At 43.0% G+C, this 16724-nt stretch overlaps 1 protein-coding gene across 3 annotated transcripts in view; it reads left to right on the top strand.

Moving 5' to 3' along the window:
* Nucleotides 1-16724, top strand: part of LOC126355932 (arylsulfatase B-like) — a 280100-nt gene that overhangs the window by 166018 nt on the left and 97358 nt on the right. For all 3 annotated transcript variants that reach the window (XM_050006503.1, XM_050006502.1, XM_050006501.1), the window contains exon 2: nt 15886-16011. In XM_050006503.1, coding sequence (XP_049862460.1) covers nt 15895-16011 — 117 coding nt within the window. In that variant the 5' untranslated portion in view covers nt 15886-15894. The remainder of the gene's footprint in view (nt 1-15885; nt 16012-16724) is intronic.

Genomic DNA, 16724 nt, shown 5'->3' with positions numbered 1-16724 from the left:
CGTTACGTCAGCTGATGGGGAACATTGTAGCGCGTCCAGACCGCCGCGGAGCCACTGACCCGCTGACCAGCGACAATCGTTCCACTGTTAAACTCACGCCGGCTGCTAGTGGTGAAACCACTCAACTGACAGATGTAAACATTCAGCTGCCATGTGGAATGTTTTGATTACCCTACCAGGACAAGCCAGTTATATACTATTACTGCATTTCATGCTGTATGATATGAAGATTAGTGTTTTTTCTTTTTTTTATGTCTTGTCGTAGATTGCGGCAGGATGCTAGCTGCCCCTACCGATGTCGTTTTATGCAACCCTCACTACGTCTGTATCAGGAAAGGTAACCAGCCTGTCGACGCCCACGTAATCGATATAGATACCCTCTCAGAGCTTTGGGCGACTGTTAGCAAACGTAATACTGCAAAAACAACACGTGAGGATTAACCATGAGTTACACAATCCTTTTGGACCAATAAATACCTTAATTCTGCCGTACTTATCCAAGTGTCTACAGTTTTTCTGTGCGTAATTGGGAGTGTAGTGACACACGTTTTGGATGCCTCTGTAAGTTAATTCCTTTTATAGTAGGTAACCTTTCGACAATGGTTGAGGAACGTTGCCTTATAAAGTGTGATTCACCATTGGAAGCAACGAAATTAACAGGAAACAGCAAGATGGGAAGCATGGAAGTAACAACTTTTCAGCATTTGACCCGATAAAAAGATTAACCCATTGACTTCTTCGGCCGGCTCACAACTGGTTGCCAGTCTGAAGTCCGCTAGTATACTGCCAGCTGTAAGAAGGTTCAAAGTGGTTGAAATGGCTCTGAGCACTATGGGACTCAACTTCTGGGGTCATTAGTCCCCTAGAACTTAGAACTAGTTAAACCTAACTAACCTAAGGACATCACACACATCCATGCCCGAGGCAGGATTCGAACTTGCGATCGTAGCGGTCTCGAGGTTCCAGACTGCTGCGCCTAGAACCGCACGGCCACTTAGGCCGGCCTGTGAGAAGGGCCGAGGAGCTGTTAATAGATGGCATGACATATTACTCATATATACCACTGGAAAGCCTGCAATCGATTTATTTAATGGCGTGTAACGCACTCGATTTCTTTCGATATTTTTCGAAATATAAGCAATCTTTTCAGGTTTTGTCCCCAATAACATAAGAAAACACTCCCCAGAGATTGTGTTATGTGCAAAACAAGGAAGAAGAAAAGTAATTAAATAACACACGGAATGTGTGTGAGCAATGTCTAGCAGCATTGCACATGCCAGCATTTTTACGGGTACACTACATCAACAAAATCTTCTAAAACAGTATTATCCTCATCACTTCAATAAATAGTAAGAATATATTTATAAAAATTCCTATAAAACTTATATGTTTTTGAGAAATGTGTGTAGGACCAAATATGCTGCTTTTCGTAAATTCGAATAGTAAAAACAGGGTCGATTATGGGCCAAAATATTACTGTATCAGTGAGTTAATATATGACTCGCTGCTTTAATGTGCTAAAGTAGTATCATAAACTAAATTTGTTCAATAGGTCTAAGATGTCATCGTATATTTTACCAGTTATTTTGTCACGTTTTGACAATGTGCTCCACATGTCGAGAGTGAAATGGTTGACACCATTATTCTCTCATGTGTTGTTGGATAAAACGACATCGGTAGTGGCAGCTTCACTTCATAAGACTCCTATTATACTGTTACTGAATTCCTAGCCGAAGTATTCCGGGATAGTAAGACAGTTGAAGGGTTACTGTTTTGGCATTGCACAATGTTACATCCAACTGCGTTAATGTAACTTGTTTCTTCCTCATATGAGCCATAAATGCTTGTGAGTACACGCTGCCTAATATGCAAACCAATATGAATATACTGAAAATTAAATAAAAGTGGACATGCCACTGACGGCAAATTATGAGCATATTAATATAACATTGAAAGATATATTACTTGATACTGTATCAAAGAAATGTGTTGCTTGTCCGCACTGAAAATTGCAATACTTTGCTATACAGCTACTAATGCAAGGCACCTGTGTAGAAACTTTCAGTTAAATATCCCTAGTACCACCTGTTGTAGGCTTATGAAATATGGGATAAGTCATTAGTGTGGAAGACTGGAATAAATTACTGGGGGAAGAGCTCTATTTCAGTCTCCCTATATTAATCCTATAACAGTTCACAAGCAAGCGTGAAGTGTAACATGGACTTGCAAATGTACAATGTACAAAACCCGCCATGAGAATGTGAAAGACTACCAGCAATGAATACATTTTGCGGTAATGCATTCTACACCAGCACATTGTTTCCATTTCGGAACTTAATTTATGAAAGAAAATGCTTCGATAACTAATTATTTTATTGTTTTACACTACCCGTCAGACTTAGACACATAATGATGAATGAAGTCTAGAATTCTACTGCTAGACATATACAATTTCTGTTAAGCAATTATACTTCCACTTTTGTAAAAATTAGTTTCTCCCTATGGTCTCATGGAACAAAAAGAATTTAATTGTTATTTTTGCTGGACTATGTGGACATAAATATAATTAATATACGTTCACCAAAGAAGCAAGAAGTGCCAAAAGGAATGGCAAGAGGAAGCTACAAGATTCTAATGCTCTGTATTTATATTTTCTATAACTTGCAATTGCCCATACCTATCTAGTGAACCTACAGTTGCTAATAAATTATAAAGAAAAGTTTCAATTACTAAAAATATTTTTAATTTTTTTTAAATGTTAATGTGAGTACTATAATATTTTTTCTCGTTGACATACTTAACGAACGGAACGAAATGGGTCTTGTGTCTCAGTTACCATGTCAGGCACACCTGGTAGAAATTTGGTCTCCTTGACATGCGTATTATGGGGTTGAATGGTTCCTGTATTTGAAGAAGCATTTCAATAAATCTTGTTTATTAATTTTCTTATTTATTGTTTTTATAAACAGCCATACGACCTTGATTTTTCAAAATACTCCAAATTGTTTAGGAAGTATTCCACATTAACTGAGATATACCGCATAACTGTAAAACGTGCACAAACTAAATAATGCATGAAGGAAACAGGAGCTGATTTTCATATAATATGGAGCTCAAAAAGATACGCTGAGTCCGTGCTCTGAGATAGTGTCATTATTTTGTCATTCACCGGGATTCCCACTCGACGATTACGTCCTAACATAACAAGGAAGGGAATTATCGGGTGCGAAGCGGAATATGTCAGTTGATTCACAAATACACGTGACCAAACGTGTCGTGCGCCTGTTGGAAAGGAGAGGAATTTTTTGTTAAACATGTTCTGACAAGGCCATTTATATAACAAATAACTTATCGTGTAGATGTCGTTGTGTGAAAGTGACCCACCGGACGATTTCGTAAGTAATGAAATATTATCCAAAGTAGTGAGAGCGTCGCTGCATTCGGTATAGCAAAAGAGACCAAACATGGCCCCCGCCCTTTCACTTGTATCACGTTTTTTATTTGAACGGTAGAAGAAATGTGAAAGCGTATCGTAAGAAATTTCACAAGTAGCAGTTTCAGAGAAGGGAACTGCTTGGTAACAAGGTATACTAACGAGACAAAACATTATCAACACTGCCAGTGAGATGGAATGCCAGCTATTGTTGCGGGCACTTCACGCACTAACAAGGGTAGGCCACCACGACGTAACCCGAATTTATTTCAAACTTCGTACACTCGTACTACTCCATGAGGACAACAAAATGTGTAAGCAACAGCGCGTACTTGTCAGGAGTTATTCAGAAAATCGCAAGATAATTTCAGCCGTCAAATATATATCTGTGCGCTACCATTTTCTCCATGATCCGGCAGTCGAGCGGTTAGCGTTCAAGCTCCGTAATCGCTGGGTCGTGTCCCGTTCATCAGTTTTTTTTCCAACACAGTCATATTCTTTACTATCTATATTAAAATTGTTATAATTGGAAAAATACATGTAGTCGGATGAACTTTAATTAAATTTACAATGTTATTTGGCAGTATACAAATTTTTACTACCACAAATAATATTCATAACTATCGACTAGTACACGACGAAACACATAAAGTGGTACTGAAAATGTATGCTTGTGCGCGATTCGAGAAATCCCTTATACTTGGAAGCACCCAGATACTACTTGTTACGTGTAAGTTTTGACGGTCACAGAGATCTACCAACAAGTGCAACACACTTCTACGGGTTAAACATAGGTTTCTATAGACACATTGTTGTGTTGCCAGAAGAGCCAACACCGTGTTACTAGCAGGCCGAAATGCACGCGTTTTAGCTCACGCAGGCTGGCCTGAGGAGGGAGGGACTATACTGACGTGACGTCTGGTACATGATAAAGAATTAGAATTCAGAAAGCGGACGGAATTAGTCTGATACTTAACTTTAATCCATTAATGATGAACGTCGCTCTTGATGGTACATGAGTCACAATATTATCTGTTCAGAAGACATAGTAACTGAATATGGCGCCTTCCTAGGTCGTAGCAAATGACGTAGCTGAAGGCTATGCTAGACTGTCGTCTCTGCAAATGAGAGCGTATGTAGTCAGTCAACCATCGCTAGCAAAGTCGGCTGTACAACTGGGCGAGTGCTAGGGAGTCTCTCTAGACTAGACCTGGCGTGTGGCGGTGCTTGGTCTGCAATCACTGATAGTAGCGAGACGCGGGTCCGACGTATACTAGAGGACCGCGGCCGATTTAAAGGCTACCACCTAGCAAGTGTGGTGTCTGGCGGTGACACCAAACACATAATAGAAAAAAAGACACCTATGTTGCCAGATGCTTCCAAAACGCACTCAACACTGTAGCAAACCATTGTCAATCGTAAGTGGCTGGTCTCAAATGCTTCCTTTAAATTCATTTTAGTGAGAACCGGCGTCAGAATAAAAAAAAAAATCAGATTTTTACAAGCCACTGACTGACAACGTCCATCTATCCGATATCCGTAACGAGACCCACAATATCGACTGTGAATGTGAACTAATGAAAGAGTCTCCAGAACTATGCGTGATGAAAACTTATAATTGTAGTCTCTTCAACTATTGAAAAACAAAATATAAATCTGAGAGAATTCACTTTATACTTAATATAATAATAATAGTAATACTAACAGTAGTTAGCCGTATTTAATTTCAAGCCGTCAAATACACATTCGGAGAGGTGTAACCTATCTGCCGTCCATTACAGGGTTCGGGTCCCCATAAAGAGTAACCCCCACACACAGGCGGGCTTACTGGACGCAGCTATTAACTACGAAGCCGACCGCCAACCACCCCTACCCACGTCAGCCGTCTAAGGGTGAGACACCTCACGTCCCGGGATCTCTTTCTCAGACTCAGCAGAAAATATTCTCTGTCAGCACTGGCGTCTAATCGGTTCCTCTCCAATGAATTCGCGAAACGACATTGTTTGATGTTGTCAGTCCTATTCAATGGGGCGAAATGAAGTAGGATGAGAAAAGATATACATTTGCAAGCGTTTCTATTAGCCTTCTTTATTCCCTACCTTTATGTCGAAGCACATTAGTAACAAGATTCTTGTGGATTATGATAAATGAAACTAGCACAGTCCTTGTTTCTTTTTTAATATTTCATCAAGATCATTGATTTTAAAGACTAAATGGGAATGTTCTAGTGCTGCTGTGGCTCTTCTCCCATCTTGTACGCAACAGTGAGTCTGGGAGAAACATGAGTATGTTTATAATCATAGAAGGTAATCGTTTGCGTACATATTCAAAGGAAATGCGCCACTGAAATAGTTGTTACTTAAAAAGCCCGAAACATGTGGCCTTTACCAGCGATCAATACTTTACGTAATCTCGTTACTTGTGTCCGTGTTTGCACTTTATAATTCTGTCCTGAGCCAACGACGTTTCTTTGTTAACAATACGTGTTTCGACGATGTCTACTGTCGATAGATTAGACAAATGTAGGGTAACAAGCCTAACAGTGCTTCTTTCGAATATATCTAAGACAGACATAGCCACAGTTCATTGCAAACACTTACTTACTTTCCATCAACACTAAAGTACAGTGTGTTTCAAAAAGAATATACGTGTTTCGAATGCATGTATTTATTAACCTTTGAGACAAACGAATATGAAACTTTACACACGTATTTATGAACCTCTTAAGTTCACATTACTGATGTTCAATATATCCTCCATCAGCGACACGAGCAATATCACATCGATACTCAAATTTCTCCCATACTCGGGCAAGCATATCCTTTGTCACTGATGTTATGGCAGTACGGATCCGGTTTTTCGACTCTTTCAGGTTCTATGGGAGTGGTGGTACATAAAAGTTGTCTTTAACGAAACCCCACAGGAAGAAGTCAGAGAGTGTCAGATCCGGTGACCGTTGAGCCCAGCTGGGACGAGCTAAGTCGCCAGCTTCTTGGCGACCAGTCCAACGGTACGGTAGAGTTTCATTCAGATATTCACGCACTTGGCGACTTCAGTGAGGGGGTGTCTCGTCTTGTTGAAAAACGAACTTGTCTTCATACAGCCACGGAAACTGGCACTTTTGTGACATAGCGAGATACTGCTGACCATTAACCTTGTTTCCATTAAAGAAGAATGGGCCGTAAACAAATGATCGGGCTATAGCACAAAACACAATGACTTTGGGCGAATTTCGTACATGTTCAATGACTGCATGTTGGTTCTGTAGTCCTCAAATTCGAACATTGTGTTTATTTACCTGACCACTAACATGGAAAGTCGCTTCATCACAGAACACGATACGTTGCGCAAAAGTGTTATCATTGTCAACAGCATCAAGAATCTCGTTACAAAATGCCACACTCCAAATTGTTGCTGTAGGGATCTGTAACTCCTGACTGGCTTGACAAGTTGATTTTGAAAGACTTTGTTGGAAAGCAGTTTGAATTCGTGTAATATTTTTTTCATGAACGCGATGGGGGCCAGCACTTTTTCCTTCACATACACTTCCTGTATCTAGAAACGGTCGGTACCATTTGCGAATGTTCCACTCATTTGGAGGATAAATTTGGTACCTCAACCTGAAACGTCTTTGCACTGCAATCACGGAATTGCACTTCGCAAACTCAAGAACAGGAAATGATTTCTTCTACGGAGTAGTCATTTAAAATATATGACGGCTTCCAAGCAAAAGAGAAGACAACTGACATCTATCGGCTATTAATATAAACTACATTATGTATTCGTTTCTCCAATAGCCGAGCCGAGGCGCATCGATCAATAGTTTGGACAAAATAGTACTCTGTAACACGTATATTTTTTTTGAAACACCCTGTATTTTCTCAGTTAAAATCAACGCGTTTTTTCTTATACTATCTCTCTGTCCTACAAAATAATCAGAAAATATAGTTACCATAGCTTTGATAGTAGAAACAACAAGTAAACAGTAGCATACTACTCAATAATGCTAACAAAGTGGAGTATGGCCCATACACCAACAGCTTCATTTTAAGCATAAAGTTTCACCCCACATAAAACACAACAGTTTAAAGAAATTCTTATTAGTTGCCGATGAAAAACATTGTGAAAATATCAGAAGACAGACAGCAAAATTAGCAACATAATGGCATGTTAAAAATGGTTCAAATGGCTCTGAGCACTATGGGACTTAACTTCTGTGGTCAGCAGGCCCCTAGAACTTAGAACTACTGAAAACTTACTAACTTAAGGCCATCACACACATCCATGCCCTAGCTCCACGTTTTGTAGCGGTCGAGGAGACCCATCCACGGCCAGGCCTGACCTAGCCCCCTCGAACTTGTTTGGGCCAATAAAGGATGCCATTCGTGAAAGAGATATTGAGGACGACGGGAAGGTGATTCACACAATGAAAGGCTGGCTCCACCACCAGGACAAGCATTGGTACCGACAGGGCATACACGGCCTTGTTTCGCGCTGTAGGAAGGCCATGAAACGGGGTGGAGTTTATGTGAAAGAATAGTGTCTGTAGACAGAACACCATTCTATCGTGTGTGTAATTCTCATTTTGTGGAATAAAAAATTGTTGAAGAAAAAAATGGGCAGTATTACATTCTGGGCAACCCTCGTACTTTATTTAACGTACTGATTAGTTAGGTTATAATGTGTTTCCGAACTGAAGGTAACAGTGGAGATTGGGGAACGTCATAATCAACGTAAGGATAATGTTCTACGAGTCGGGGCGTGGAATGTCAGAAGCTTGAACGTGGTAGGGAAACTAGAAAATCTGAAAAGGGAAATGCAAAGGCTCAATCTAGATATAGTAGGGGTCCGTGAGGTGAAGTGGAAGAAAACAAGGATTTCTGGTCAGATGAGTATCGTGTAATATCAACAGCAGCAGAAAATGGTATAACAGGTGTATGATTCGTTATGAATAGGAAGGTAGGGGAGAGGGTGTGTTACTGTGAACAGTTCAGTGACCGGATTGTTCTAATCAGAATCGACAGCAGACCGACACCGACAACGATAATTCAGGTATACATGCCGACGTCGCAAGCTGAAGATGAACAGATAGAGAAAGTGTATGAGGGTATTGAAAGGGTAATGCAGTATGTAAAGGGGGACAAATTTCTAATAGTCATGGGCGACTGGAATGCAGTTGTAGGGGAAGGAGAAGAAGAAAAGGTTACAGGAGAATATGGGTTTGGGACAAGGAATGAAAGAGGAGAAAGACTAATTGAGTTTTGTAACAAGTTTCAGCTAGTAATAGCGAATACCCTGTTCAAGAATCACAAGAAGAGGAGGTATACTTGGAATAGGCCCGGAGATACGGGAAGATTTCAATTAGATTACATCATGGTCAGACAGAGATTCCGAAATCAGATACTGGATTGTAAGGCGTACCCAGGAACATACAGTACAAAGATTCAGATCACAATATAGTAGTGATGAAGAGTAGGCTGAAGTTCAAGACATTAGTCCACCATGGGTAACAGAAGAAATACTTCAGTTGATTGATGAAAGGAGGAAGTACAAACATGATCCGGGAAAATCAGGAATACAGAAATACAAGTCGCTGAGGAATGAAATAAATAGGAAGTGCAGGGAAGCTAAGACGAAATGGCTGCAGGAAAAATGTGAAGACATCTAAAAAGATATGGTTGTCGAAAGGACAGACTCAGCATACAGGAAATTCAAAACAACCTTTGGTGACATTAAAAGCAACGGTGGTAACATTAAGAGTGCAACGGGAATTCCACTGTTAAATGCAGAGGAAAGAGAAGATAGGACGAAAGAATACATTGAAAGCCTCTATGATGGTGAAGATTTGTCTGATGTGATAGAAGAAGAAACAGGAGCCTATTTAGAAGAGATAGGGGATCCAATATTAGAATCGGAATTTAAAAGAGCTTCGGAGGACTTACAGTCAAATAAGGCAGAAGGGATATATAACACTCTATCAGAATTTCTAAAATCATTAGGTAAGTGGCAACAAAACGACTATTCACGTTGGTGTGTAGAATATATGAGTCTGGGGACATACTATCTGACTTTCGGAAAAGCATCATGCACACAATTCCGAAGACGGCAAGAGCTGACAAGTGCGAGAATTATCGCACAATCATCTTAACAGCTCATGCATCGAAGCTGCTTACAAGAATAATATACAGAAGAATGGAAAAGAAAATTGAGAATGCGCTAGGTGACGATCAGTTTGCCTTTAGGAAAAGTAAAGGCACGAGAGAGGCAATTCTGACGTTACGGCTAATAATGGAAGCAAGGCTGAAGAAAAATCAAGACACGTTCATAGGATTTGTCGACCAGGAAAAAGCGTTCGACAATATAAAATGTGCAAGCTGTTCGAGATTCTGAAAAAGGTAGGGGTAAGCTATAGGGAGAGACGGGTAATATACAATATGTACAACAACCAAGAGGGAATAATGAGAGTGGACGATCAAGAACGAAGTGCTCGTATTAAGAAGGGTGTAAAACAAGGCTGTAGCCTTTCGCCCCTACTATTCAATCTGTACATCGAGGAAGCAATGATTGAAATAAAAGAAAGGTAGGACATCAAAAGCAGACTCGCTATGGCAAAAAAGGCATTTCTGGCCAAGAGAAGTCTACTAATATCAAATACCGGCCTTAATATGAGGAAGAAATTTCTGAGGATGTACGTCTGGAGTACAGCATTCTATGGTGGTGAAACATGGACTTTGGGAAAACCGGAACAGAAGAGAATCGAAGCATTTGAGATGTGATGCTATAGACGAATGTTGAAAATTAGGTGGACTGATGAGGTAAGGAATGTGGAGGTTCTACGCAGAATCGGAGAAGAAAGGAATATGTGGAAAACACTGAAAGGAGAAGGGACAGGATGATAGGACATCTGCTAAGACATGAGGGAATGACTTCCATGGTACTAGAGGGAGCTGTAGAGGGCAAAAACTGTATAGAAAGACAGAGATTGGAATACGTCAAGCAAATAATTGTGGATGTAGGTTGCAAGTGCTACTCTGAGATGAAGAGGTTAGCACAGGAGAGGAATTCGTGGCGGGCCGCATCAAACCAGTCAGTAGACTGATGACCCAAAGAAAAAAGTCAGCTGCATCAGGTGCGTGGGGTTGCTAAAACTTCGAGCCAGTCGCATCTGACGCAGCGAAAGTAGAAGAAATGTCACATATTCAGACAATAGTGTTGGCTATGAAATGGTGTAGCGAACAGCTAGACAGAGAGTAACATTTTCAGGTTGATTCGATTTAGTGTTACAGAACCTTCGCTTCCTTTTGCTATGTATGTATGTTTATCTCGTTCTCACTTCCTGTGTGGGGTATAGCATGCGATTCCGCGTCGCCTGTGTCGTTTAGTGTGTACTGCTGACCTGTCAGATGTGGAGCCTGTCTTATTCTAGCATATGGTCTCTCCTATTTGTGTGCCGCATATAGTGTTCGCGATGCTTCGTCTGCGATGTTGTTTATGGAGTTCAGTAATTTTGTCTACGTAATAACTGACATATCCCCTGGTTAAATAAGCTGGGTCTTATGTGTCCTAGGACGTCGCAGATGATCTCTGTATGTTTCAGGTGTGCCATTCGCACCACAGACTGTTTTAGGCCGAACCTATGGTGATGCTCAGGTTACGGGCCACGGCCTGGTAGAAAGTGCATCATGCCGCGTGTTGGATTTATCTACCTTGATTTCATCCGTTCTCGAATACTGTGGAAGAAAGAGTAGATTCGTCTTCCCTTATCAGTTGTGCCATGTTCTGTCTGCCATGTATCAGTTCTCCATCTTTTTATTTTCCACTTGTCGGTTATGTCTTGTTCAGTTATTTCTCTTATTTTGTTGTGTCCTCCCTACTTCAGATAGTAGGCAGCTGCTCTGTGGCGAATTGTAATATATATTGGGAAAACTCTCAGTACCACACACACTGCCTGCTTAAAGCCCACGACATCCTGAGTAGAAAAGTCCTCTGGCCGCGCCTCGCAATGGTTTGCCTGGTGACAACACTAAACACGAACAACACTAACACACACTGGCGGCAGTTTTACCTGCCACAGAGATTTGCAACACTAATGACATACATACACGCCGATTGTGTGGATATCTGCAAACTTACACTGACATCCGATGCTTAACATTTCTTGTCAAGTAGTGCAGACGTATATTCTGGGTAGATTATTGTCAGTAGGGCATACTGTCAATTCCAATAGTAGAATTATAGTATTATCGTTCAAAGGTATTTAACATGGCGCGTCTTTTTAATTTAGGGTATACGGGACATAGCTCTTGATATCAGTAACGGAGTAAAGCTATATGCTACAATCATAGGCGATCACAGTATTTCATCTGTAGTAAGTAAACTTTTATCTGAGTTTCTGAGACTGATCTGACAAGTAGGGATGTCCTTCGAATTTTCTGCACGAACAGCACCTGGTGACTCAGACAGTAAGGTTCACGGCTGCGGACTGAAACCTTCATTCCCGACTAGGCGTCCATATTTTCAGATGTCAGTAAGACTTCAGCTGTTGATTCTTAACGGTACTTTACATAAAGTGTACTAAACGTTTCTCGGGGAACGGGATCTCTGTGTTACTCGTCAGCTCAATCTATTGAGGGCATCATTTCCTAATAACAAGGGAATCACGCAGCACGTGAGGAGATGCTGTCACATGGGGCTCAACTGCCACATAATCCTTTCTTCCAATATTAATACTAAACTGCACAGAAATAAAAAAAAAATGGTTCAAATGGCTCTGAGCGCTATGGGACTTAATATCTATGGTCATCAGTCCCCTAGAACTTACAACTACTTCAACCTAACTAACCTAAGGACAATACACAATACCCAGCCATCACGAGGCAGAGAAAATCCCTGAACCCGCCGGGAATCGAGAACGCTACCGCATAACCACGAGACGCGGGCGCACAGAAATAACCTTTCCTTCACCTGTAAAGAACTTAGGGATAATTCTGGACCATCACATAGACTGGCTTGAACAAAAAACAGCGGTCTGTAAGGTGTCAACGTCGTTCCATTCAATACATAAAAATATTCCTTTCAAACTAAAAAAGAATGTTGTAGAGACACTAATGTTGCTAATAGTTAACTACGGTGATGCAATTCTTTAAGGACTTTCGTACGAAAGCTCACTCATGCTGAAACTGACGATGGATAGTTGTGTACGATACATTTGTGCAGTACGCTTTTCGGAGATAGCACACCAGTGTACAAATAATTGTCATGGTTGCGGGCAGAAAAGCGTAGACACTATCACACTCTATGTCTCCCCTATCGTCTTCTGAATCATTGTACACTCCTGAAAATTGAAATAAGAACACCGTGAATTCATTGTCCCAGGAAGGGGAAACTTTATTGACACATTCCTGGGGTCAGATACATCACATGATCACACTGACAGAACCACAGGCACATAGACACAGGCAACACAGCATGCACAATGTCGGCACTAGTACAGTGTATATCCACCTTTCGCAACAATGCAGGCTGCTATTCTCCCGTGGAGACGATCGTAGAGATGCTGGATGTAGTCCTGTGGAACGGCTTGCCATGCCATTTCCACCTGGCGCCTCAGTTGGACCAGCGTTCGTGCTGGACGTGCAGACCGCGTGAGACGACGCTTCATCCAGTGCCAAACATGCTCAATGGGGGACAGATCCGGAGATCTTGCTGGCCAGGGTAGTTGACTTACACCTTCTAGAGCACGTTGGGTGGCACGGGATACATGCGGACGTGCATTGTCCTGTTGGAACAGCAAGTTCCCTTGCCGGTCTAGGAATGGTAGAATGATGGGTTCGATGACGGTTTGGATGTACCCTGCACTATTCAGTGTCCCCTCGACGATCACCAGAGGTGTACGGCCAGTGTAGGAGATCGCTCCCCACACCATGATGCCGGGTGTTGGCCCTGTGTGCTTCGGTCGTATGCAGTCCTGATTGTGGCGCTCACCTGCACGGCGCCAAACACGCATACGACCATCATTGGCACCAAGGCAGAAGCGACTCTCATCGCTGAAGACGACACGTCTCCATTCGTCCCTCCATTCACGCCTGTCGCGACACCACTGGAGGCGGGCTGCACGATGTTGGGGCGTGAGCGGAAGACGGCCTAACGGTGTGCGGGACCGTAGCCCAGCTTCATGGAGACGGTTGCGAATGGTCCTCGCCGATACCCCAGGAGCAACAGTGTCTCTATTTTGCTGGGAAGTGACGGTGCGGTCCCCTACGGCACTGCGTAGGATCCTACGGTCTTGGCGTGCATCCGTGCGTCGCTGCGGTCCGGTCCCAGGTCGCGGGCACGCCGACCACTGGCGACAACATCGATGTACTGTGGAGACCTCACGCCCCACGTGTTGAGCAATTCGGCGGTACGTCCACCCGGCCTCCCGCATGCCCACTATACGCCCTCGCTCAAAGTCCGTCAACTGCACATACGGTTCACGTCCACGCTGTCGCGGCATGCTACCAGTGTTAAAGACTGCGATGGAGCTCCGTATGCCACGGCAAACTGGCCGACACTGACGGCGGCGGTGCAAAAATGCTGCGCAGCTAGCGCCATTCGACGGCCAACACCGCGGTTCCTGGTGTGTCCGCTGTGCCGTGCGTGTGATCATTGCTTGTACAGCCCTCTCGCAGTGTCCGGAGCAAGTATGGTGGGTCTGACACACCGGTGTCAATGTGTTCCTTTTTCCATTTCCAGGAGTGTACTTTCCCTTATTTGTCTTCAAATCTCACTCTACTATCTGCACAGGAGAAACACTAGTTCTCATCAAAGTTAAGCTCTCTCTGTACCATCACAGAGCACTGTCACGTTCTATAAGTCATTTTCTGTGTTAGGTACCAGATTTCGGATAAATCCTCCTCAACATGTCAGAGGATTTAAATTTCTCCCAACCGTCAAAAGACAGCTAATGATCCATCTTCTATCACAGTAGACGTCTCTCATACATTCTGCACAGCCCATTCTGGTCAGTCCCCCCTCCCACAGAGCTACTCACTACCTCGTGTCAGCAGAGTTCTCTGTTTACATTCCGCTCTTTCCTAACAGCCACTGTCATTGTTATTACAATCTTATCCTGGTATTTTATCCATTGTGCTCCTGATAAAGCCAAACATGGCTTCAAGTGTGCTAAATATATATATATTATTACACTACTGGCCATTAAAACTGCTACACCAAGAAGAAATGCAGATGATAAACGGGTATTCATTGGACAAATATATTATGCTAGAACTGACATGTGATTACACTTTCACGCAGTTTGGGTCCATACATCCTGAGAAATCAGTACCCTGAACCACCACCTCCGGCGGTAATAACGGCGTTGACACGCCAAACACGGATGTGACCATCATAATGCTGTAAACAGAACATGGATTTATCCGACAAAAGTGACGTTTTGCCATTCGTGCACCCAGGATCGTCGTTGAGTACACAATCGCAGGTGATCCTGTCTGTGATGCAGCGTCAAGGGTAACCGCAGCCATTGTCTCGGAGGCCGTTGGGTTCCAGCACGGCGCTCCGTATTACCCTCCTGAACCCACCGATTCCACATTCTGCTAACAGTTACTGGATTTCGACCAACGCGATCAGCAATGTCGAGATACGGTAAACCGCAATGGCGATAGACTATAATCCGACCTTTATCAAAGTCGGAAACGTGACGGTACGCATTTCTCCTCCTTAAACGAGGAGGAGTTTCACCAAGTGACAACGGTCAACTGCTGTTTCTGTATGAGAAATCGGTTGGGAACTTTACCCATGTCAGCACGTTGTAGGTGTCGCCACCGGCGCCAACCATGTGTGAATGCTCTGAAAAGGTAATCATTTGCATATCACAGAATCTTCTTCCTGTGAGATAAATTTCGCGTCTGTAGCAGGTCGGCTTCGTAGTGTAGCAATTTTAATGGTCAGTGGTGTATAAATACTCTTTATTATTATTGTTACTGGCGTCGGCTATTATTATTATTATTATTACTATAGACACGTTTGGTAATATCTTTTGTAAGCTTTGATACTCGTCAGAGGTAAAACAAGACAACAATCTTGCCAGGCTAAATAAAGAGTATGTAGTTACATAAATAACCTAACACAGGGTAGGCAAACTAGTATTTTCCTGGAAAATATTTCGTGCATCTTAAGACAGGCAATCTAAATGTCATTGTTTGTCCTCGAAGGGGATTATGTAGGCTAGGTTGCCTATGTTTAGGCGCATGAAATATTTTACGGGCTAGTTTTATTTTTCCCACCCACTATACTGTCCTAGCTGTTCAAGGAAGGCCCAACGTCCTGTGGAAGGATGTGTTATGGCCTGACCTCGAGCACAAAGGGAAACAACTGTCGGTGGAGATTGTGGAGAGGCGAGGAAAAACAGCAAGTGGCGGGTCGTATAGATGTCTGTCTGTTGTCTGCCGCAGGCTAGCGAGATGACGTCCGTTCCCACCGCCCTGCGCGCATGCGCACTGCTGCTGCTCGCAGCTCACCTGAGGGTCGCCACTGCTTCCGTCCGGCCGCACATCATCTTCATCGTCGCCGACGACATGGTAAGCAAAACAAAGCAGGCAGCAGCCGGCGCCGCAGTCCTGCACTGTCGGCCCCACAGGAAAGGCGACTGACGTGAAATGAAATACAAGATTTGCTTCTATTTAGTTCACGCTATCCTATTGTTCAGAATATGCTCCATGTGAGCTAGAACATAACAGAAAGCGTTCGGAAAACTGTTCGAAATAACACTGATACTAGACCTTGAAAACCGTCTGCATTACGATGGTTGTAGCTGTGGTGTCACCGCCAGACGTCACACTTGCTAGGTGGTAGCCTTTAGATCGGCCGCGGTCCGGTAGTATACATCGGACCCGCGTGTCGCCACTATCAGTGATTGCAGACCGAGCGCCGCCACACGGCAGGTCTAGAGAGACTCCCTAGCACTCGCCCCAGTTGTACAGCCGGCGTTGCTAGCGATGGTTCACTGTCTACATACGCTCTCATTTGCCGAGACGATAGTTAGCATAGCCTTCAGCTACGTTATTTGCTACGACCTAGCAAGGCGCCAGTATCCGTACTGTTGATATTGTGAATAACGTACCATAAAGAGCGACGTTCATCATTAATGGATTAAAGTTAAGTATTCCACCAGCTACGTCCGTTTTTCTCAATTCTAAATCCCTTGTCATGTTCCAGACCTCACGCCAGCCTGCGTGAGCTAAAACGCGTGCATTTCGGCCTCCTTTACTAACACGGTCGGCTCTCATGGCAA

This window comes from Schistocerca gregaria, chromosome 3 (assembly GCF_023897955.1).
Source record: "Schistocerca gregaria isolate iqSchGreg1 chromosome 3, iqSchGreg1.2, whole genome shotgun sequence".
NCBI lineage: Eukaryota > Metazoa > Arthropoda > Insecta > Orthoptera > Acrididae > Schistocerca > Schistocerca gregaria.
This window is presented reverse-complemented; position numbering and strand designations above follow the sequence as displayed.